At 47.3% G+C, this 25,117-nt stretch overlaps 1 protein-coding gene across 3 annotated transcripts in view; it reads left to right on the top strand.

Annotated features, from left to right (window-relative positions):
* The first annotated feature begins 486 nt into the window (after positions 1-486).
* PSD3 (pleckstrin and Sec7 domain containing 3) overlaps positions 487-25,117 on the top strand; it is a 118,398-nt gene continuing 93,767 nt past the window's right edge. For all 3 annotated transcript variants that reach the window (XM_040579429.1, XM_040579428.1, XM_040579427.1), the window contains exons 1-2: positions 487-600; positions 13,161-13,269. In XM_040579429.1, the coding sequence (XP_040435363.1) occupies positions 580-600; positions 13,161-13,269 (130 nt within the window). In that variant the 5' untranslated portion in view covers positions 487-579. The remainder of the gene's footprint in view (positions 601-13,160; positions 13,270-25,117) is intronic.

Here is a 25,117-nt window from a genome sequence, read left to right as displayed (position 1 = left end):
GCCGGCCGTGTCGCCGCCCCGCGCCGCTGCGGTGGGCACGCCGCCTTGCTCGTGGCTTTCGCCCTGTTACTTCGCTAATCTCGAAATAATTCCTCTTTTTCTGAAAAATCTTTTCGAGGAGCACGTGGTACTCCGTTCCCCTTCCCATACTCACGCCCCCCCCCGCCCCCTTCGGGCAGCCCCCTCCCCCTCCCCTCCCCTCCCCTCCCCTCCCCTCCCCTCCCCTCCCCTCCCCTCCCCTCCCCCTCCCCCTCCCCTCCGCTCCGCTCCCCTCCCCTCCGGGCAGCCCCCCCCCGCCACCCGGCCGAGCCCCGGCCCGCCCCCGCCCCGCCCCGCCGGGCCCGGCCCGCGCCGCTCCCGCGCCCGCCGCGCCCACCGTGCTGGGGCTGCCCGCGCCGCGCTGCCCGGCTCCGCCGCCGGCGGCAGGGCGCCCCGGGCCCCGGGCCGGCAGGGCGCTGCGGGCGGCAGGGCGCTGCGGGCCGGCAGGGAGCCGCGGCCCGGCACGGCCCGGCACGGCGCGGCAGAGTCGGCACGGCGGCGCGGGAGGGCGGCTGCGATCCGCCGCGGCCGGGATGGGAGATGGAAGGAGCCGGCGGTGCGGTAAGGGGCGACGTGTGCCCGTGCGGCAGCGGGGGGTGCGCGCCGCCGGGGGCACTTTTTCCCTTTCATTTACTTTGACCTTTCCACCCCCCACCCCCCTTCTCTTTTCTTGTGTCTTCGCCCTTTTTTTTTTTCCCTTTATTTTTCTTTTTACGTATTTCCATTTTCTTTTTGTTTTCCTTTTTCTTTTCCCTTTTTTTATTTCTTCCTGTTCTTTTTTCCTCTTCCCTTTTTATTTCATTTTTCTCTCCTTCCTTTTTTCTCCTTCTTTTCACACTTCCCTAAAGGAAAAAAGCTCAGAGCCTGCTTCAGGGCTCATTACTGCTAGATCCCCAGAGACACCGACTGCACCGGGGAGGCTGCACTGGGACCCCCACCCCAGGGGTGAGATCCCCAACCTGCATTTGTACAGTTGGTTTTGCTTCAGTCTCCACACTTGTAACTTGGCTGTCTAACAAATCACCACTGTTGGTGCACTGACAAGCTCTTTTAATCATACCACGTTCTCGAATTAAATGAGGTGTTGTGAAAAAGCCAGCGTCTTTGGCAGAGTAGTAGCACTGTGCTTTCTCGGGAGGAGTGGCGTTGAGGTAAATTCATCGGCGGTGTAAAGTTTTAGAAAGTTAAACATACACAGGGACGCTCCTGTGCAGTTGTGGCATTATCTTCATCCTTGCTACCGGGGACTGGAGCTACGCTTCTCAGCGTATGGGAACATAAACAGAGTTGTAGTGAGCTTGAACTTCACGCAAACTCAGCAAAGATGCTAACATCCCGTATAGATGCAGTACTGCCATGCCATAAGCAGCAGTTACCTGGCTCCCACAGGGTGCCACTTAGTACACTTCAGGCAGAGCACATCAATGTGTTACTGAAGATATTTGGGTGTGTGACAGGCAACTGCAATTACTGCTGCTTTTGCAGCTTCAGTCACGGTTTAATTCTGTGTGTAGGGCCATTCAAACAGAGAGAGCAAGTCAAATGCAGTATTTCTAATGAAACTGGTGGCTGCACACCCAGTGTTTGAAGCAGTTGTAATAATGGGCTGCTGAAAATCATCCAAGCCTTTCTGGTTTAGCTAGTAGAAAGAAACCTCTTTCTACTCCAAACACTTTTTCATATCCTTACTTGATGTGTTTCAGCAGATGTTACCAGTTTAACGCTAGCTATGAATCTGACCAAGCTCTGTTGATGTACACAGACTGAGAGTTTGGCTATAGAGATGCTGGTTTTAGGGTATGCCTTTGGTCAGAGAGAAGGTGAGGTTAAACCAAGTGTGAGTCCCTGTGTAAATCCTCTCCTTCAATTACAGCCTTGGTTCATTGCAGGTAAGAGTATAAGAAAATCCTTTAAGGCAGTGGTGATGTTAAAAATAATTCTAAGAAGCTGATGTACTGCTCTCTTCAAAATCATTACAACAAAAAAATTAGGACTTCTTGATACATAAAGAAAAATCTTGCACAACTTACCTGTGTGAAAGGGGCCCTCTTGTGCTGTTGGTACTTGAGCAGATTATCTGATTTGCTGTTGCCATTTCTATGCCATCACACTGAGAAGGAAGAGCACAGTGAGGATCCTAATAAACACAGTAGTGGTGTTTTTTTTCCAGCAATAATATTTGCTCTTTTCAAGCTGCTTAGCTGAAAGACCTGGATGTCATTCAGAGTATTTCCCCTCCCCGCCTCCCCCTCAAAATGGTCTTTTCTATTCTTGCCTGTCTTACCAGGAAGGTTTGGCACTTGGTTTTGCAGCTTTGCTTTAAGAGATGGTTTGGGGTTTGATTCCTGTGGGTTGAAGAGGCAGTCTGTCTGCAGGTGTACCATGGACCAGTGCCACGAAGCATCTCTGCAGACAAGTGGTTGCCTCCATGGGCATGCTCGAAGCCAAGTGGTGCGAGCCTCAGCGTTGGGGCTGGCAGTTGAGGTGGGGGAACGATGCTTCTGATAAACTGTCCTTGTGCATGCAGCAGAATTGATTGCATGAAATGATCCCTGCTCCGTGGAGAGATGGGCTGGAGACCTGATTTTTTTCTGAGGCATTGCATGTGTTTCTTTTTTGAGTTCCTCTGTTTAGTTGCAAAGGCCCTGAGGGAGAACAAGAGCCTGGGGTACTGCTGGGTGCTGGTTTAAAGATAACTTAAGAGGTAGCACAATGTAGCAGCTTAGGGAAGGAAGCCCAAGGAAGGGAGGGAGGGGGTAGTGTCTGGAGAGTAAGGTTTAGGTGGTACTGGAGGTACTGAAGAGCCATCTGCCAAGCTGCTGTGCTCCAGCTGAGGCCAGGCAAACCCGTGAGCTGCTGCCAAAACTCAAAGGCTGGGGCAGTCAGCCACCAACCAGAGTATCCTGCTCCACCTCAACTCTGCATCGTGGGTGCTGGGGATCCCCAGGGTGCAGCAGCTGGTAGAGTTGGTTGGTAGAAGGTTTGTGGGCTCAGCCAGAAGAGGTGGGAGTGATGTCACCAAGCTCAGCAACACATGCCACCCATTCTACTTGAAGGGGTGTTACCTCGCAGCCTCACAGCTTCTGGCAGAGCAGGGATTTCAGTCTGGCTCTCCCACCCAGACCCGCTCTGTGCCCTGAGGGGTTTGTCACATCTGGGTGGGTTGTAAAGCTGTGTGTGTGTCCTTCCCTTTGGAAGTTTGGCTGAGAGGGTGTATGTGCGATAGAGAGCTCCTCGGGATTGTCATCATGCAGAGAAGTGGGGCTGCAGGTGAACAAGTTTAGGTCTTGAGCAATTTGTGTCTTAAACGTCTGAATGTCTTTCTGAAGGAATTCCTGTCCTCCAGCACCCATGGTGACAGAGGCTGTTTCCAGTCCTTTTTTTCTGTTTGCACTGAGATGAGGTTGTGAGGGAGTACAAATTGTATGCTTCCATGGGATGGAAAAGGTCTTTGAGACCAGCTCTGAGTGTCTGCCTGACACTTCAGATCTGGCTGTAGGTGTCCTCTGTCCCTTTCGGGAATGGCACTGTTTGAAGTATGTGTCTGCAGGATGTTTCCAGATGTTTTTTCTGAGCACAGCCCCTTCTTCTCTGAGATGCCTCTTGCTGTTGTGCCAGCTCCTGTTGGAGACCACAGGCTCCTGGGATGCTAATGTATCCAAGCATTTATTCTCTGCATTATAGAGATGAGCAAGGCCGGTTGTGGATGGGGCTTAAAAGCAGGGTCGGGTGAGGGCTAGCCCTCTGGGTGCGGGCTAGGTTGCTACAGGGTTGAAACAGGAGTTAGAGGAGCACAAGTATTATCTAGCCCTTGAAGCCTGAGTTGCTCCAGAATTGACTGTACTTCCTGGATGCTGTAAGCAAACAAACTTGCCAGGGCACAGGATCCAAGCTGTCAGTCAGAGTGGGAGCTCTGTGTTTCCACCTCCACTGAACACTTCAGCAGCTCTGGCTGCTGAAAGCATGTGGTGTTTGCTGTGGCTGGCTCTGCGAACTGTACAAGAAGATTTTCAGTGCTGCAACTGCTGGAGTAAGCCTAAGAAGACCACACTGGAACTGGCTTTTGAGGATGGGCTGCCAAGGCAGAAGCACACTGGTCACTGTCATGCTTGCTGAGGGCTTCGTGTCACAGTCACAGCAATTTTTTTGACACCTGGTAGAAGGTCTGAACAAGAGGGCATCATCTTCAGTCTGTGATACAGTAGTTTAAGAGTGGTAAGAAAACAATCCAAATGGCACAGATTATACAGTGCAAGCTGCCTTTTTGCAGAAGTGATGAATGAGGCTTGCTTTCTCAGTGTAAAATAGCACAGTGGAAGAGGTGGCTTTTCTCCAAAGTGTACTCATTATTTTTTTACAGTAGGAAGTGTCATTGGGGTAATAGCCACATCTCCCAGGCTGAACGAATGCCAAGGATGATGGCAAGATGCACTTAAGCCTGGGATATGGCTGCATTTCAGTGTTAACGGGAGAACCCTTACCAGGAAAACCCTTTTCTTAGAAGAAAATTAATTATAGTACCAGTGAGTTCTGGTTTTCATCAGCTTTCTCATCTGTGGACTCACTGTGGCGTAATGAGGAAGAAGGAATTATCTCTGTGTAAGTTTTTTATATATACGGCATAAATATATATAATATACATACATATATATGTATGTATGTTTTATATATATGTCTGCTTACCAGTGGGACACTAGAGCCAGCTGACCTACGTTGTGATGCTTTTTTGGGAATATATCACCTTTGGTGTCTTCTGCTTTCCTGCCATGGCTGAAACTGCCTAGTGGCTCCTGACCATGGGGCCACGGCTGCCCAGGGATGTTGCTGCTGGTACTCCTTAACTTGCACTTTTTTTAGCAAGCAAGCAGTCTGCTCTTGCAAAAACATCTTTTCAGTTCCCTAGTGCTTGCACAGCAGGAGGCTTACATGGAATTTGTTGGTGTCACTTCCAGCTTCTGCCGCAATTGTGCCAGGGAGAAGATGGCTTAGATGAAACTTCAGTCAAATTTCTGAGCTGAAAAACTTCTGTTAAATCTAGTTGAGACTCAGAAAGAACAATTTAGGTGAAAGCTGTAAAATTAATTTTAATACATGATACGAAATAGTCACACAGGGTCAGTGAGCTATGTCTAAGTTAGCGGGAGATACATACCCTTTTTGCACGCACTCCGTTGCTGTGTTGTAGCTCTACACTTTGCCCTTGCCAGAGAGGAAATGCAGGTTTTTACACCTTTGCAAATGTAAATTCTTCCTGTTGCTCTGGTGTAGAGTGGCTTCGGTTTGGGATGTGGTGTTTGTTTGTTTTTTTACTATCACCTGAAGTCGAGGTCCATAGAAGATTTTAATACTTTGGGGTATTATCTTAAGCCATGTTCATAATACTGATTTGAAAAAGGAAGATGAGCTTTCCTGATATCCTGTCCTTCTTTACTTCCATCCAAAGAGACAGTGCTTATTTAGCCAGACATAGAGAATGTATAGCACATGTGGAACCCCTGCAAGTCCTCAAGGCTCAGCAGATGTTGGCTTGGGTTTTGGAAAGAATTTAGTTGCTTAAAGATGCAGAGGTAACTTCTGGTAAACTCATGAGGCACTTAGGCATATTCAAATTTTAGCTTCCATGGAGTTGAAATCCATGTAGGGCAGACCTGTAACCTGTCTAAACATTGTTCTGCTCTCGGAGATGCCTAAAGATGATGAAAGCATGCTACCTGCTGCAGAGAAACAGTCTGTCAGTTTGCTAAATATGATTGAACAGATTGAACAAAAAAAGGTAAATGTAAGAGGTCTAGTACGTGTGCCACTGATTTCTCTGAATAAAAGATGTTGTCTTTGTGCAGTTTTTCTTAAATCAGGCCCCATCCCAACACTGTTTGACATAACTCAGGAAAAATACTCGCACTATGGCTTTATTAAAAGTTTTGGATCTCTTTTACAATTTTTTACATTTTATATCTAAGAACGTGTGTTCATGCAGTAAGCTAAGTCCACCTCTCAATGAATTTGCTTTGATTCTTGCACATACCTTAAAAATAATGCATAGACATCTAGAGGTCCATACAGCATACATCAAAAATCACTGACTTGGCAAATACAAAATGCTGAGTGACCTTTAATGGCAAAGTGTAGTCATACAGACTTTGGATTAATATGCTGTTCACATTCACACTGTTACAGCTCAGACAGTGTCAGCCTTTGCATAATAAAAAGCATTTAATTCAGTGTAACAGCTGACTGCTCCCTAACAACTTCAACCAAACAACACAGCAAACATTTCTTTAAGGGCAGAAATACTCAGCTGCAGGTGTAAAACAAGACAACCAGATGGAAAGCAAATTTTACCTGCAACTGCTTGATACTGCTACTAAGGCATCCCTTTTTTGTCACTGTTCCCATGCCTTTTTCTAAGCAGTGACTCTTTTGCTTCATTGCTGAATTGAGCCTCTCATCAGACACTGAACTTTTGTGAAGTCTGCCTTTGAGCAGGGAGAGCAGCCCCGATGCTATCTGCACCTTTCAGTTTTACCCTCTCCAGCCTGGCGGCTTCCTGGGTGGCTGCTCCGGGTAAACACATCCCGCAGCACGGGAGTGGCGCGGCACACCGGCAGTGCTCCCTGCCTTTTGGTGAGCCCCTGGGGTGAAGGTGTGGGGTGCGTTGTGGTGAGGACTGAGCAGTGGAACTGGCTAGACCGTGCTGAGCCCCAGGTCTGGTGGGTTCAGGGCAAAGCCCAGTGCGCAGGTTGCACTGGCTTGGACCCAAGGTCATTATAGCTCAGGAGCATGTATGTGGTCACAGATGTCAAGAGATGCCTGGGAAGAGTTCAGCTTGGAGATTCATGAGAAGGATGTGATTTCTACCAACGTTGTGGATTTGTATCCCTTGAGCTTGTTCACGCTTTTCTTCACCTCCTGTAGGAATTTAGTTTCCATGACACTTTTTCAGGAAGGTCTGTGGCTTTGACTATGAACTGTGCAATGGACCATCTCCTGTTGGGGTGTGATGCTGACTCCTAATACCTTCTTTTGATGTCTTCTGGCTGTTGTATTAAGAGAGGTGGTGAATTACTGACTGCTCTTGGTCTTTTTCAAACCCCTTGTGACTGCATGCATCTCTGCCACGTGTCTCTCAGCTGCCTCTTTCCTTCAGCTGGAAAGTCCTGGCTGACTTGGTTATATCCCCTTCCATAAGCCAAACTTCTCAGCTGGACAACAGCTATAGGCAACGCCCTCACACAAGCCCTTTTTTTCCTCCCTCACATTCTGGCTGTCTGCACATCTCCCTGCAGCTCCTGACAGTTACAAATCAGGATAGTTTAAAACCCAAGCTGCGATTTCTTCTCTTGCAAAACCTTTGCTTAGCATTAACTTTTGGCAGCTCTAGCTGAGATTTAGCCATGCAAAACTCCAGTTCTTTTAGGTCTTAAATCTATTTTACTAATGCTTTAATTTGAAGAGTTGCAAACATGTATATTAGCGTGTGTGGGTGTGTGTGTGAGGAGAACACAAACATGGTGTAGTCACATGGAAGTAAAACCAACAAATTTTGGTAGTGGTCTTTTTGTGAGCACCAGCACTCTCTCTGCTCTTTGTGCTGTCAGTGCACTAGGTTTCACCTGCTAGCAAGTTTAACTCCAGCTTGCTGCATTTCATCCTGTTACTTAGGGTGGTTACTTAAGCTCAGCAGAAATAGTCTTCTCAGAACAATTGCTATGACCTGTCAAAAGCAGTGAGGTTTGCAAAGCTCATGCCCCCACAGGAGTGATAACAGTGCTTAAAAACAAGAGCTGACCACTAGTGCCTGGCTGTTGGGCAGGTTGTCCATCCGTGACAGCAGAGACAGAGCTCTTAATGTGTGATTCCATAGAGACTTGGCCATGACGTTGCAGCTTGATTCACCTGGTCATTTTGCTCTGCTGGGAACTTGCCGGAGAAAGTTGTAAATCTGTGGTAACCGTCTGTCCATTATTCCTGCTTTTGTTGGGTTTTTTTTTGGTGTTTTTTTTTTTTTCTTTACGCTAGCTCCATTACCAGTTACTGTATTTCTGTCAGTCTTGGGGAGAAACGGGCATGGTGCAAAGACAGGATGAAGGTAGATGCTTAAATGCCTCCTGAGTGCAGATACTCACTGTATCAGGGTATATGATGGGCTGCTGAGGGTCATTTGGCTTTTTTGCAGCTAGAGATGTTGGTGAAGTAATAAGAATGGAACAAGCACAGCCTGGAATTAGAGATGGTCTAGGTGTGGCTGTGAAGTCCTCCAAGTGGGCTGCACTTTACAGGCATGCTGCAGAGACTTTTCCCTGCTTCCTTGTAGCAGTGCTGACGGCTCTATTGCAGCTGCTGCAGCATCTCCCCATGACCTCTGTGAAACCACCTGAAAGCACTGCGCTGCCGGTGCACGGCCTGTCACCTGCTGGCACCCATCAGCCACGCGGCTGACGGGAAGGTCATCAGCTCTGCGAAAAGCAGCTCTGCACAGGCAAAAGTGTGCAAAACTGGGGCTGCCTGAGGGTGCCTCACGGTATGGCTTAGCTGTGGAGACCCTCACCCCAGCTAGCCAGTTCTCTACAGCTCTTCCAGTAAGCCTAGAAGAACTGGAGTAATAATTTGTTCTGGGAGTAAAGTGGTTGGGTTTTATTAAGAAAGTTTTCGGGAGTCCCCCTGAGGAGGCTTTGACCTCTCTGTCATGGCTTGCAGCCCTTTGTGAAAGGTCCTTAGACCCCTTCCTGCTGATTTCCTTTTACCATGACTGGTCTCCTGCTGTCCAGCATTTCAGCTGACCCTTGCTCCCTGAAGGCTCAAGCTTGGGCACCCATCCCATTCTGCTTTTTCCCCCAAGTTCCCAGGGCTCCTGCAAGGACTCAAATCTAGCAGCATCTGGCCTCTCAGGGGGTCTGAGAAACTCCAGACTGACATTTGCCAGTTGATCATCTGTCCCTTTGTACACTTCCTCCTTATTAGATGTTTTCAAAGGAAAGACATGACCTTAAGTGTGAATGGTTCAGGAGCCATGGGTTCATGCCAGTTCTTTGTGCTCAGACTGACCCATTCCTTGTCCCAGCAGCCGTGGACAATGTCACCTCCTTCCACTGAGACCCACAGAGGTGGAGCCTAGCTCTCCTGTTGGCTCAACTGCAAATGGCTGTGAGATAACAAGACTTTGAGATGTCTTTGATACCACATATTAATGCTCTCTGGGATGTTGGTACTTCAGAAAAAAAAAAAAAAAAAGCCCCAAGGAGAAAACAGTCTGTCCCAAAAAAGGCCCCAGCCAGAACCTCAGCTAAATTCAAAAGAGGATGCTTCGGTGCTTTCCATCCATGGAGAAAAGAGAAGCATTTTCTTCAGGCTTGGATGACTCACTGTGCCTATCTAAAAACCACTGGGGTTTTGGGGGGGCAGTTTGAGGGGAGCTCATAGGTGGAGCTGAGATCAAATTCATGCAGAGACTGTGCTTCAGGAAGGGCAGCAGCCGGCTCTCACCAGGGGCCTGCCTAAAGCCATCTCCTGGGTAAGCTGTGGCGAGGTTTCTCCTTGCAGCTGCTGATGCCGTGCTCCAGCTGGGTGTTTAGCCAGCAGAGCGGAGCAGAGCAGGGACAGCCTGCATGCTTCATGCGGGGCTGACTCACCTGTCCTTCACAGCTCCCGCTGAAAGTGTGGGATCCCCTGAGGTCTTAGCATCCCGCTGCTGTTCAGTTCAGTGCTGAGGAGGCGTGGACTCAGCAGCTTCGCTTCCCATGCAGGCTGGAGACTACCACGAGTGCTGTGGGCATGTCCTAAACAATCTCTGCTGCCCCAACAAGGGACAAAAGCCCAGCGAGGTGGGACCCCTGTTGACCCATGCCAATGCCTTGTGCGAGGTCAACAGAAACTGGTCCACTGTGTTGGCAGGAGGTCTGAGGGGTGAAGCCTGCCATGTCCAGGCTAACACAGCCTCACAAATGTTACACAAAAGTCACCCGAGAGGTAAATGCAGCCCCCCCAGCTCCCGAGCAAGAGAAGTAGGCTTCATCAAACATGTTCAAACAGGAAGAAAGCACTGCAAGAGTGGTGAACGAATGGGCAGGAACTGGCTGCTGCTATGCCCAGAGTGCAGTCGGACTGAAAAACTGCGTATGTGGCTCATGAGAAACGTATGTACAACTGGGATGATTTAAGGGGATTGATGCTCCGAGCAAGCATCAGCCTCTCCAGCAGTGACAAACACCAGATGCATCAAAGCTGGTGGTTAAAGCCCTCTGAGGGAAGCAATTATGAAATGAGTTGACCCGGATGCAGATTTCTTTGCCCTTGAGCTGAGGGAGAAGGCTTAAGCAGGAATTTTATATTCCTTCCAATCTTGCTTGTATTTAATCCTTGCTAATGCATCTTGGAAAGTGCCATGACCATTTGTCCAGCCTTTCTCTTGGCTCCCGTTTTTGGGGCATGATGACTTCTGCAAAGTTTGGGTGAGTGGCAGATTGAAAGAAGAAAAGGAGAGGACTTGTTCTCTCTCAATTTTCTGGTTGGTTTGTTTGTTTTCTGGTTTTGTTCATCCCCCCCACCCCCACCCCCACCCCCCACCCCGAGGAAGGACAACAGTAAAGTAATAGTCTTAAAAGCCAGCTCTAGCTTCAGAGCATTCTCATTCTCCCTCCCTCCTTGTTTCCTCTTTTTGATATCTCTTGTTTGGGTGAAGTACCTTAAACTTTTCTTTAAGCCTGGATCTGGAGGCTCAGAAGTGCTGTACCTTGACACATCCTTATGGTGCTCTGACAGTGTAAATAGATGTCAGGTTTAACTTTTCCCATGCACAAGCCAGTATCTGTAATTCTCATCAGTGGTGGTGAGCACTTCTGAAAATCAAGTTACCCCTTTCAGATGCCAAGACAAAGCTCTTGCAGTCTCTGCTTAGGCACCTAACTCTAACAAATGCTGCCCTGTACACTGAAAACCCATTAATCTGACCATTAATTTCTGCCTGTAATTGGATGACACAGAGGGTGCTCTTTTTCGTTGCTTTACGGTAATGTACAGGCAAATACAGACCCTTGGAAGATGTTGCTGTCGGGGAAGCTCAGTGCAGCAGATGTCTGTGAATCCTCCAAGAGCAGAGCTGAGGGATAGACATGCTGTGTTCCAGAGGTGTGTAGATGAGAAATTCCTGACTGTTCAGGAACTGGACTGCTTTGTCTGTTTTACTTTCCATTTCATTCATCTGTGAGTGGGATTTGGCACCAGTTAGTTGTATAGCCATCCCATCCCTTTGCATCCACCTGGGTAGGCTGAATTTTTGGCTCTGTAAGCTACTCCTGCCCAGGCTATTGCAGACCAAGAGCTGCCCTGTGTGCTCTGGGTCCAGCTGCTCCTTTTCTAGCCCTTCCTGCCTGGCTGCCTGCGAATACATGCAGCCCTGTAAAAGCATGGGTGACACGATGGCTTCTTCCAAGCTCATTTCATCATGCTTGTGGTAGTCAGTCATCCTTGTGCTAGAAAGCTTTTCATCTGTTTCATCACATTTTTCCCAAAGTATTTGGTAGCCTAGTGTTAGGAGGTCCATCAGAGTACCTGTCAGAGCCCTAGTGATGAATAGCTGGACCACTGAATGGTAAATAAATATATCCAAGACCGCTGCATAAGATCTACTGCCCACTTATTACAGAGGTGTTTGGACTAAATCCTGTAGAACTGGCACAGTGCAGGAAGATGGGGAAAAAATTGGGGTAAAAGGCCAGGAAAATCAGAAGCAAAACAGTTCTAGGACGTGGGGCAAAATAGTTATTTGTCAATATACTCTTGGAAGAAAAATGGAATTGTTGGAGAGCTGGCCTTGGAGGAACATATGGATCTGTGATTCTATGTATCTCTGATTAAAGAGCCTTGATCATGTGTTACTGTGAATTATGTGTCTCCTGTACTTTGAATTTCTGTTTGTAGCTGACGCTTACCCTAAGGTATTTGTTGGAAGTGTATAACAGTTATTATTGTCCTGGGGGGCAGAATGTTCCATCTGGCTTCTCTTTTTTTAAGAAGTATGTTTGTAAGCTAAGGCCTTTGCCAATGTGAACCATGCAATAACTTGCTATGCCCTAACAATTGGCTGCCTCTAACATAGAGTATGAATATAAAGGTCACTGAGGATTTATAGAGTTAATGATTTATTTCACCTATCACTTCAGACAGAATTATGGGCTTCGTCTTGCCCAACTGGGAAGAAACCTAATGCCGACTGCAGACAGTTTCTGCATTGCAGTTTGTTGCTGATGTGTGCTTTATCTTGGAAGGTTTGATTTGTCCCCACCTATTCAGAAAACTAATTTTAATCTTGGTCCTGCTGCCTTTCTCTCCTCTGAGTAACTGGACCTTTACTGTGTCAAACTGCTTTTTAGGAGTGGGAAGCAGTGGGAAGGTGCTGGTGTCACCAGGCCTGTGTGGCACCGGGATGCTCAGTCTGTCCATCTGTCTTCCCCGTTGCTGCCCTGATAGTTGGAGGGACCACCCTGTGTCCCTTCCCTGCCTTCTGGCCACAGCAGCAGGTTTCACTTGGGAGGTATGGTCATAAAAAGAGATTGGACTCTTGTCCTGATCTAGATGGTGGTGGTCAGGCTTGGGCTGTCCAACTGGGACCCTCAGACAGCTCTCACCACATGTTTGCATGCCTTATTATCCTTTTCCCCATTTTTTGTCATCCTTGTTGGAGCCCTTTTCTCTGCCCCAGACTCCTCCCAGAGAAACAGCCTGCTCCATTTATGGTTTTCCCATGGGTCCCATTTTTGTGACATCCATACTCAAATTTGCTATTTATGATACTATTCCCTAGACGTTTTACACCCTAACTGGTATTGCTGAGATGGTTTCCCAGTGCTACTGGCCTCACAGTGGGTACGCTGCTAAAGATGTGAGAGGCTGAGTGCCCTCGCATCACATCTAGCACACTGAAATGCTTGGGTCCGAAGGCAGAGAGGGGAGCTCTTCAAAAGTAGTCTGAGTTGGCCCATATCTGCTCTGGTTGGTCTTGGTGGTGACAGAGTTAAATGAACAGTTTGTAAATCCTACCTGACAGCCACCTGAGGGGATTTCATATTCCTGCTGCTGTGTTTTCACTAAAAGGTAGATAAGATTTTTTCATTTTGACTCTACAGGCAGAAGCAGTTGTGTGGGATAATGATGTATCAGCTCATGCCCAGACTATTGCCAAGGCTAAATATGAATTTTTATTTGGCTTGGAAGAAGAGAAGCCTTCAGAAATGGGTAAGTGCTATTTATGACTATTGTGTGTGTGGAAAAAATAAATTAAAAAATATCTTTTAAGCCACTCAGCAAAGTTGTGCAGGAGCTGCTCCCTAATGACCCCATGAGGGCTGGGACTATAGTGCAAGTACCTGACCAAAGGAGCCTGCTGGTTTGACCCCAGAAAATAACAGCAGTTCCCTGTCTTGTGCCTCCACCTTTCTGTTTGGCTTATCTGGGCCACCTTGATGTGGCAGCGGGGACTCATGTGCTGGAGACACGCTGGCGGAGAGAGACTTCTCTGCAGTGGAGTCGTTTCAGCCGTGCATTTTGCAATTGTGTATGCTGAAACACAGCCAGCTCCGCCTGGAGATCCTTCCAGGAATGCCCTTAGTGATCTGCATGCTGCTTTTCCTACAGCTAGAGGTAGGTAAGATTTTAATTTAGTTACTTGAGGTGCTACCTAAACTGCTCAGTCCTCTGTAGTTAGTTATTTGAATCCAGGTGCAGCATCTAATGTTATGCCTAAGGATCAGTCTTGTTTCTGTTCTTTTCTTGTAAATACAGGGTGTTTTCTACCTTTTCAAAGCCCAGGCTTAGAAGAGAAGAAATGTAGTTACTATACCTATTTTTCTTGCCTCGTGGTAACTACCAACAATCCGTGCCCTCTTTGCAAAACTGTTTCCTAAGGCTGTTCTCTTTGCACCTTGATCCTTTCTAATTGCAAACTTTCTGGAATGCCACTTTTAATTAAAGAAGACTCCCTTCTTGCCAGAGAAGGGCAGCACTGTGTACAGAAGCAAGCTGTGTAGGCTCCTCCACTTCAGTAAGGAAAGGAAAGGGGGGGAAAAAAAAGGAAAGAAAAAGTAAAAAGCAGAACCGAAGTCTGGAAAGTAAGTAAACAGTTTCTGCCTGCATTTCCTAAAGTTTGGTCTTCCACTTGGGAAATCCTTATTGCGGAGGGGAAAAAACCCCAAAACAACTGAAATGTTTTCGTTTAAGAATTTTAAAAACTTTTCCAAATTGCCACAAAATGCATATGGGATTATTACATGAATCACGATGACCTCATTTCTTGTTTGGAGAGACACAGTGTGAGAACACTGTCAGCAGGCATTAGTACATTTCCGGAGATTGGCATTAAATAAAGTATGCTGTGTCTAATAAATCCAAGAGAGTCTATTGTTATTACTAACCAAAACAATTATCAAATGTGATGGGTATTATGGGCAGACTAGCACTGAGCCCTAAAATAAAGGTTGGCAATGAATAAGCCATATATTGGCTTATGTGCATACTTTTCTGTGTTTTTCCTGTGCTGCTGCTTGCCTTGTTTCTGAATCTCCTTCTGTCCCTTTATTAATGAGAGACTACCATTAGGGGCTAACAATTAGTGAAATGGCAGTGACTTCAGGGGAGAGCTTCCAAGTATTTAATGGTCGTTAACGTGTAACATTTGTGAATTGTACCCAAAACCTGCATGACATTGTGCCTCCCCTGTCTTCATGCTGTCACAGACAAATGCATCCTTCTCCTCCAGGAAGACACCTGACCACAATGGATAAATGAGAGCGGTGCTGCCACTTCTACTTTTTTTTCCTTCAAGCAAGCAGGTTTCAACTGCTTGTTAACTGGAGATGGATGGGGATGGGGCTACTGAGGGCACAGCAGTACAGACCCAGGGCTTGGTGCACCAAATCCTGGCTTCCTTTGATTTGACCTATGTTGAATATATCATGACAGATGTTCTGGGGGGAGGTAGCTATGCCTGAAAGTCTCTCTGTCCTTCCCTGTGTTAGATGGGGAGGGAAAAAACACCATCAAAAATCCGAACAAAGCTGCTGCTTTCTAAGGTTGCCTTTAAAAGAAAGAAGACATGCCTTTTGTGGATCAGAGAATGAAAGATTTCAAGCAAATGAGTGATGGGGGCAGGGCCAGGAAAGTACTGGTGTTTAAACTTGATCAAGAGAACAGCTTGTCGCCATGGGCAGTAAAGCTGAATTTTAATTAATCTAACCCAAAGCAGTTCACCCATGGACTGGCCTCAGAAACTGAGAATGTAACACATAAGCTGCTGAACTGCTTAATTACTTCTGCCTCCCAGTTTATCCTTTTTCTTTTGGCCACAACCGTATTACTGAAGCCCTGCTGGATGCTATTGAGGATATGCATTTTTTAATTGGGTACTAAAATACTCGCGCTGGAGAAGCAAATTCATAAGGAAGAATAATTGGGGGTGACCGTAGTACACACTTCTGTTTGCCTAGCCTAGATGGGAAATGGTAGACTTTGTTGATAAGCTGCTGTTGATTTTTACTTCCCAGGTTGAAGCTTGTGGTCATTTTCACGGGTAAGAGAAGGGGAAAAACAAGAGTTGTATCTGTAAAAGAGGTGTTTCATCAATGATATTCAAATGCTAATAAAGCTGCCACATTAAAAAATCAATTCCTCCTCATTTCTCTCCTTTGTTGCCCTCAGTCTGATTTTATCTGGGATATTTCTGATCCCTGATGTACCTGTTGTGCTCTTGTCTTTACTGTGTGATGCCTCTTGTCTGGCTCCTCTCCTTTCTTGCCTGTTGCCCATCCTCCTGCCGATGCATCACTTGGAGCAGATGCAGGTCCAGGCCTCAGGATTCTCATTGCATCGTGGGAGCGCTTGAGGCCACACATTTCCCAGCACATCCCTGCTTATGGAGCTGCTTCTTGCCACTGCTGGAGCAGGGAAGATGTACAACATGCAGCCATGTGCCCCTGTGCCGCCTGGCCACTTTCCTTGGCAAAACCCCAGACTTCTGCCTTCCAGCAAAAGAAAATGTTATTTAAAAACTGAACTTGGCTGTGTTGGACAAGACAACTCAGTGCCATTGACATAAAGGACACTTGTTGTATATGGAAACATACCCTCCTCTGAAACAGTGATCTCTATTGAGCAGCCTTGTCGTTAGGCTTGGGCATGCTACAGACTACCAGTTTTTATGGATTTTCAGTTAATACATTTAGATACCAAAAAGAAAAAAACACCCCAGCTCTGGCAACATGACTTTGTCTTAAAAAGTGCTTTCTTGGGGAAAAAAGAGAGGGATGCTATAAAATAATTGCTTAAGTAAACATGAAAGCCAAGTACCCCATAATTCCTGTTACATGAGAAAATAAATCCAAGACAGTTGTTAGGAAGAAAATAGCATCTTAAGACTCATAAACAGTCTTCTCTCTGATGCTTCTAGGAGGAGAAATCACTCACCCCTTCTGTGTGACAGAGGGTTTAATCTCATCCTTCACAAAAAAACCCTGTACATAGTCCCTGGGTTGCTATGCAAATCTGGTCTTTCCAAACAGCTGCTGGCAGAAGCCTGTTTTTGAATTCCTGGTGAAACAAAGAGATTTTTGGAAAGCCTGTCACTTGCTGTTTTGTGCAACTGAGCTCCTTTAACAGCTTGCTTCTGCCAAAAGAGATGATCCCAGCCGCACACTGCTGCAGATTGTCTTGTACTAGTTCTTGTGCTCATCTGTTCTCTTGGCTAGCTCAAGCCAGCAAAAACTGAGTAACAAAAAAAACCCCAAAACAATGCCAAAAAGCCAACTCTAAAAAAAAAAGGGTTTACTTCTGGCAACGTGTGCTGAATCACCTCTGCAAGTGGTCAAACAGAGCCAGAGCTGTCTGAAAGCCACAGGAGAGAAAATGAAATGCATAATTTAACCCATGCGACACACCCATTCCTGATCCTGAATCAAGGAACTGATTGCTTTTGCTGTAGAATTTCTTCACCTTGTTTCAGGAGCAAAGGAAGCACACAACGGCTGCTTCTTTAGTGCAAGCAAAGCCTTTTTGTGGTGCTATGATGCTGACTTAAACAGCCTTCATAAAATTAAGGTACTTACCCCAGTAACTTTCTGTAAAATTAGTATTGCTAATTTACTAGGTTGTCCTTTGCTCCTCTGCCTCTCTTGCTTTCCTGTGTCACTTCAAGCCACGCCATGTCCAGCTCTGCTGCATCCTCCTTGCATTGTGTGGATGTGGCACCTTCCTGATCACTGCTCTGAGACCTTAGATCACAGTCACTTGCATGTTGCATTGTTCTCGCACTAGCCCACATTGCTGACTGTAGTCTTGCTCAGTGCTTCAACTGCATCGTTTTCCATTTTCATGCACACCCTTTGTCGTGTTTTCATCTCTTGCTCCTTCCGTCTCCAGGCAATCCTGGAAGTCTGGGCTCCCTGCTCTGGTATCTACATCTGGAGCTCTGCTTTCCTGAAAAGGTGCAAAATTGAGGGTTGAAGGACAGCCTGATTTTCCCATTCCTATTGCTTAATTATGGTGGACAGAGCCTGTGAGGATATGTACGTCAGATGTGCATTTAAGAGTATGTCCTGCAACATTTACCAGGGACACAGGCAAGGCTGGAATCCAGGAAGCTCAGACCTGTGGTGCCCCCACACACTTAAGTGAAATTCCATCATCCTCTTGCGGGTACTTGACTCTGTCAGCTTTTTTGTTGCTGTTTCTAGTGTCCCACTGCATTTTCTAACACACTGAAGACCCACAGGAGTTTTTAAACAGTAGTGTGTAATCAATACATTTTCTTGTAGATATCCCTGCTGTTTGGTGTTGCTGGTTAGCAATGATGCAAAGAGAAGGTTAAATCTTTAATTTTAGGTCTCCAGAGGTACTGTATTAAAAGGTACTTTACCAGTTGGGTTTGTGCGCTCTAAGAAGTTATTACCTCTCTGGCACCAGCACGTTGACTGGGTGTGCTGAGTGCTCCTCTTTCATCGCAGCGTGGAAACCAGGTCATTTTGAACTACTGCTTGGATACTCTGAGGCAGTGCTGTCAGAAGAGCACATCTGACTGTGTATATGGAAAAATTAATGGTGGTGAAGGAGACAGGTTGCACCGTGGGCTGCATCTTGGCTGTGTGAGGTGTAGTTGTCTTGCTGTCTCTTCCTTTGAATTTCTGAGTCCCACTTCCCAGAGCTGGGCAAAGCTGGGGCATGCTCTGGAGCCATCAGGTGTGGTGTGATGGATGTCTGGGTTTCCAGTCCCAGGGAAAAGAAAACTAAAGGGGCATGAGGTATTATTATGCTAAGTCCCTTGCTCTGCAGGAGGAAATTGGATGTCTTCTGACCTGCACTTGAAAGCTGGATGGTTCAAGTTATTATAACCTACAGCTGCAGAGAGGAGATTACCACATCCTTGACTTGGTAAACAACAGAGTTGTTTGAAGGTCAAGGTTTTAGTTCAAATAATCTTTAAAACATAGGCTGTTTGTTTATTGTTTGTTAAAGGTGCAGAATAAAGCACTCAGTTAGGAAGTGCTGGAGTTAAGGCAGTAGTTACCTCCCTGTCTGTGGGCTGTCAGCCGAAGCCTACAGCTGTGCTGACGTGAGCACACAAATATTTGGGGGCCTGGTGATGCTGGCAGCCCCGTTGTGGTGTCTGGCTGCTTCAGATGCTCTGAGCACACGTGGTGCAAGCTGAGCTTGGCTGAAGCTGGCAGGGTTCAGAAGCACCTTCCTGGGGGCTGCTGGGACCTTACCTTCCATCAGGCAGACGGAAAACAATGCATCCAGGTTTGTGGGCCCTATAGGAGATGCTCAGCCAGCTGACTTGGCTCACTATAGGTGTGTATGGTGGGGCAGAGCTGAATTTATGTTTGCTGTCACCGTGAGCTCCTCTCCTCTCCTTGGCTTCAGCCCCATCACCTGGTGAGATAGGCAGCACACCAACACAAGCCCTGCATTGTGCTGGAGTCTCGATTAATCTCTGAAGCTTTCTGAAGGAAAGGATGCATGCTACCCTGCTGCTGGAGATCGGTGGATAATGAACATGGAGAAGGCATTTAATTAAAATTATGTGGGTAGATGCAGTTCTGGCCTGGAATCACACTGAAAAAGCGTAACACAGGGTACAGCGAGTATTTATCCTGTTCACAGTTCACCGCTTTAACAAGTGTCTTCTGCTGCAGACCCCCACGCTGTTTATTTAATTCTGTCCAGCTTCCTGAGAAAGGCAATCTCATTCACACTGTGAGCCTCCTTGAAAGTTGCCATGCACTGTCCAGCTGCACCTTTAGCAGCAAATACTTGGTGTCTGGGAGATGCACCTGTCCCTCTACAACCTGTTTTTGCTTTAGCTGGGTGCATAACCTGACACCCAGCTGCGAGGCTGCTTTGGGGACTGCTTAGCAAGCTTTCTCTTAGCCTGGCTAATTGGTCCTGAACTCTGAAATGCAGTAAAGGACAATCCCTTCATGTGGATGCACCTCATTTCTTCAGCCGCTGCTGCAAAGATCCTGTTTCTGAGATCTCTGAGATTAGTGTGGGGTGGTTTTAAGTCATTGTTGCTTGCTCAGAGTCTGGCAATATATTTTTTATTGGAAGAGATCTTTCTACTTGAAGGACTTTTTGAGGATTTTCTTTAAAAATACAGTATTTTAAATATGTAACAGTACAAGTGGATTCAGAGAGGCTGTAATGTCTTTGTCGTTGCTGCAAGTTGCAACTTGAAGTTGGTCCTTCAGCTGAAGGCTCTTGGGGAGCTTTTGAAGTAATTCTTGCTATCACTTCGTTTATCTGAACTTAGACAATTGCCTGTTAGGTGCCTGCTTTCTAAATTACAACAGTGGAAGGATAGAAAAATTTGGATACTTTCTGGATCTGTCTTTTGAATTTTGGGTTTAAGACTTTTCCAAACATAAGTCTTAAAGCAAAACTTCAGATTCTCACAGCCACATTACTCCAGGGGGTGGGGCTTTAAAGAAGCAAAGTACGTTAAATATATTAAGACATAGGATGAGGAGTCCAGATACTCCCTTTGTATTGCCTCCCGTTCCTATTCATGCTAGCAGCTGTTCCGCTCTACGCTTTTGCTTTCCAGGGTAATGATTCTTGGGACTGAGCTATCTCACTGACCATCTGTGGCCAATACACCAATTTGTAGTGGATAATCCCCCATGCCAAACCCTCCCTGCATGTGCTGCATGTTATTTTTGGACTTTGTCCTGTTCTGAGCTCACTGCAGGCCTGTGAGCTGCTGCAGCAAGGTGCCATCCTTCCCACAGTCAGGAGAAAGGTGTGGGGCTCCCTGGAGGACTTAGCTCCATGCAGCTGGGGTTATGCAAGTGCTCCCAAACCCTCTCTACCACTGGGAAATAGTTAAAAGTCTGTGGGGGAAAAAATACTCAGCCGAGTCACAGCATTGCTTACCTAAGGCTTTCCATCAGGAACAGGGTTAGAAGGTTTGCAATTGTGAAAAAAATACACACTCCGACACACAGTGACACAAGTATTTTATATGTTGATTTGGTCATCGCTTTTTTAATGGACAGGATTTACATTCTTAACCTAGCAGCTTTTCTCGCCCTCTGATTTTCAAGCTGTGACAGCTTGGGCATCACACACCACAACACGCCTCCAGGCGCTGTGACTGGGCTAGTGGGAGAGATTCATGACAAATTTGCCTAGTGTGGTCACGGCTGTCCTGTGGCAGACTGAAGACTCACCTAACACAGCTTCTTGTTGCCAACCCCCCCGCCCCCCAATTTAGGGAACTATGCAAACACAGCGTGAGCAGTACTTCTCTGATAACCTCTTCCAGTGTGCAGCAAGCCACGGGTGCAGGATTTCCTGAGCAACACACTAGCCCTGGGTCCTTGCAGGGGGACTGTTTTCTTCCCTGAACTGGTCCGCTGAATTTGTGGGTAACCCTGAGCTGCTGGCTGCCACGCCACTGCCTGGCTGTTCAAGCACGGCGAGTGCAAGGCAAGGCGCACACTGTGCACATCACTGGGTCTGTGTCAAACCTGCTGACAGCAGCAGGGACCCCCTCCAGTCGTCTCTTTTTGGGGTAACGGATCTCAGTCGACAGTCACTTGTCTGTGTAGGCCCTGCCTTATCTCTGGTCCTTTCCACCTTCCCTGCATGTTTGCTAAAGCAGCAGAGGCATTTAGCCAGGGCTTCTTTTATAGGCAACTGTCCCTTACCTCTTCCCTCTACTCCCACCGCCCCCTTCACTCAGCTTTCCCGTTTCCACCAGCTTGCTGGTTTTACATAATGCCGGTGTAACTGTGCAGGGATGAGGGCCTGGCTCTGCTTCCCCAGGCAGAAACTTGGAGTGGCTGAAAGCTACAGAAACCCCTGTGCCCAGTCTGGTGCACATGTTTGCAGTCCAGTTACGAAAGCATGGTGCTTGCAATATGCTAATCCCCCGGCTTCGGCTAAGAGGCAGGACCTGTCACTGCACGGAGAATGATGTAATTTGGAAAAAGGGCTGCTGTGCAAAGCTGCCAGTGATTGTGCAGCATCCTGCCCCTCTCACAGGGGGAGGTCATTGCATCTGGGTTTGCACAGGCACTGCTTTATAAATCAGAATAATTTTAGTTGCCACAGAAATAAATTGAGTGAGTGCAGGAGGAGGAGGAGGCACGTGTGACTTCCCCTCTCTGGCAGGCTGCAATAATGATACAATGCCATAAACCCTGCAATTTGGTTGTTAAGCTCTGTCACGTAGAGATTGTTTCCTCTCAACACATGCATTGTTTTTACGTGCCCTAATTTGCCTTTTACAAGTAATGGCAAGAAATGCCCATACCAAGAAAGCTTAACTGGTGTGGTGCTGCATGCAGGTTCACCCACGTGCTGCTTGTTATCGGCGCAAGGAGCTGCAGGGAAATAAAATGCAAGATGACTGGGCTGCTTTGTGAAACATTCCAGCTCAGTCATGCTGAAAAGCCATCAGGCACCCTGCGCTGTGAAACCAGCACACAACTCTCAGCATCACCATTCTACCCATTTCTTCCCTTATGGATGCAGTTACAATAAACGGCAGCTAAGCACAGACGTCTCCCTGGCATGCTGTCAGGCAGCCTTGCTGGAGAAAATTTTTTTTCCCCCCTGCAAGCTGCCAAGGTGGACTTCTTAGCTCCTGCGATAGACTGAATGAGACTGCAGTTCCCCCATCAGTTTCATAATACTCAGAAAGCATCCATTTACATCATTGTGTGCAGTGCAGGGCAGCAGCTGCCAGGAAATTTGAAACTATTTTGATTCCAGTTGACTAGAACAGCAGCAATTGAATTAGCTGGTATCGCTATAGATAAACTGATGATCTGTGCATTTTATTTCTTTGACCAATGGGTAACTGCTGGAGCTACAGTAACCTCTGTGAGTAAGGAGACTGTTCAAGCAAATATATCTGATTTCTCAAGCTAGCTAATATATATAATATATATATACTATATATAGAGAGACACTCACACCATTCTTTTGTAAAATGTACCTGTAAACAAAATGTCTGTCTATGCTTGTAACTTGTGTTTTGCTTCCTAGAATTTCCTTTTATTATGCTGTAGACAAGCTTGCTTGACATGGAATGGTTATTTAACTATGAAATATCATATCTATGCCTGATATAAGTCATGAATTCTTTCAACGTCTAGTCATCAGAAAGACTGCCAACTGCTGTTAGGTTATATTTGCCCGGTCTCAGTTTTCTAGCCACTCACCCCCTTTCTACTTTAGCTTTTTCTCTCTCCATTTAATTCTTTTTTTTTTTTTTCCTTTGTTGAAAGAAGCCACCTTCAATGCAAAGTAGAAATTGGTGTTACCTGAGAGTGTGTGTCCTTTGTTTGTTTGGTGATGGGTATTTTTTTTCCCTGCTCATCTTCAGTGCGGTCCTTAAATTTTGTTGTTGCCTTTCTAGCCTTGTTTGAAATGCAGTCATATTGGGGGATGGGGTTGGACAGGATATGCCAGTAGCTGCGGCAAGACATGATGCTGTGGTGGTGGATGGGAATAAGGGAGGAGTTTCCCTTAAAGAGCTCAAGCTCCTGTAAGCTCGGGTACCTGAAATAGCTCTCTGAGCAAAGGCAAAGGCTTTGCACCTTTTGGGAGTGGGGGGCAATTGGTTGTGGTTTACAGGAAGGTGTGGAGACCTTGGCAGCCCTGTGTGTGGTAGAACCTAATGTAATGGGGACAGAGTGCTGTGTTGGTGTCTTACGTGATTTTTTTTGTAATCAGGCAGTGACTTAGGTGATGTTCCTGCAGGATGCCGTGAAGGTGAGAGTCCCGCTGACTTGTGCTTGTGTGTGGCAGCAGCAGCAGTCCTTCCAGAGCAGGGCTCGGGCACTTCATTGTAGAAAAGGTTGTAAGTTTTGAGTGTGAAAGTGCTCCTCTCTTGGCCAGGTGAAACATGGCTAGCAAGTGTGGCAGAGAAGAGTACCTGTGTGCACGCTCTGTCCTCCTGTACATCCCTCTGTGCCTGTGTAAGTGTGTAGGTGCTTTGTACGTGTAACTCTTGTAAAGTCTGCTGGGCTTGCCAGAGGGTAAAGTTTGCTTGGGATGAAGTTCAGGAGGAGAGTTAGGTCAGAAACTTGCTCAGGATCACTTACTGCTGTCATCAGTGGCTGCCAGTGGCAGAGGGCGATAAGCAGCAGTGCATTTTGCATTTACCACCAGAAATAAGGCTGCCTCTGTTTCCCTCGTGCCAGCTCACAAGCTAAGATAGCAATTAGCAGAGACAAGCCTGGCCCCTTGGCAGGGTCTGTGTGTGGGTCGTTGTCAGGGCTTGGCCTCTGGTACAAGCTGGCCGCATCCCAGCCCCATGGGGGGTGCTGGGAGGTGATGCTCCAGGCTTCCTTCTGATGAGGTGGGTTGGAGGGAGGTGCGTGGGTTGGAGGGAGGCATGGGGGGGGGTCCCAGCTCCTGGGGCACTATGCGTTGCCTTCCGTCAGGATGCAGCCAGAGCGGGTGGCCCAGACAGTGGCATGACCAGGCACTGCCCCTGCAGTGATGGGGGCATGGGGCAATCCCAACTGGGGCACCTCCCATTTGCAGGTCTGCAAGCTGGGTGTTGCTATAGGTGAAGCTGTGTCCGCCGAGAAGGGTTTCTCTTAGCATCTATAGTGACAGGCTGGCTATCAGCAGTTCTCTCTTAAAAAATCCCACCTCTGGACACATGCTGAGAGCAGCAAATGCTAACGCCGCTGCATTAGAGCAGACCAGGACTGTGGGGTGGGGAGCTGGGCCCTTTTGCTGGCTTGGGCTGGTCCTGGTGCTGGTGTAGGGATGTTGCAGCCACTCAGCATTGTTCTTGTCTGTGACTTTGTCCCGGTGGAAGTGTGTCCCAATGGCAACCTGGCACCTGTGCCATGAAGTGGCTGGGCTTGGGATGCACCCAAGCACCGCGTGGCTGAATGCTGTGCAAAGGAGGCTGGCTGGGGCTTCAGCACTTAGAAAAAGCACTCTGCCTGAAATTGCTCACGTGGGGAGAGGAACCTCGCTCTCTTCTTCAGGCTCTCCCTTGCACCCACACCTGTGTGTTGGAAGCACTGCCATGAAGGCAGGCTGGTGATGCAGAAGTGGAGAGGGCCATCTATGCTCCTCAGCTCTCTGGGACCTTGCAAAAGAGAAAAGGGCCTTGCTTTGTGCAGTGGCTCTCTCCAACAGCAACCAAGTCATCTAGGTGAAACCTGACCCGCTGAAGTCTTATTATGGAGTCGTTAAATCATCAGCATGGAGATATCTGGAGAACCTACTGGGGAAGAAGAGACTGTGGTATGGCGTGGTCTGAGTCTGTGTCTTTGATCCCGCACCACGCACAATGTGCAGTATTTACCCTGCAGCTAGATGTACTGGGTGGTGAGCTGGCTGGTGTGAGCTGCTGCTTGTCTTTACAAACCACTGGCAGACAGACAGCCATGTTAGTGCAGTGCTGAGCTTGCATTAAATTATTCTCCCTTTCACCTTGAACTCAGCCTATCATTAATCACAGGTACATGGCTTCCTCCTCAGAAATGGCATGTGGCCAGCCTGCTTGGAGTGGAGATGGGGATCGGTTTGCAACACAGCGCCTAGAGATGCACCTCCAGCG

Source organism: Falco naumanni, chromosome Z (genome assembly GCF_017639655.2).
Source record: "Falco naumanni isolate bFalNau1 chromosome Z, bFalNau1.pat, whole genome shotgun sequence".
In the NCBI taxonomy this organism is placed as follows: Eukaryota; Metazoa; Chordata; class Aves; order Falconiformes; family Falconidae; genus Falco; species Falco naumanni.
This window is presented reverse-complemented; position numbering and strand designations above follow the sequence as displayed.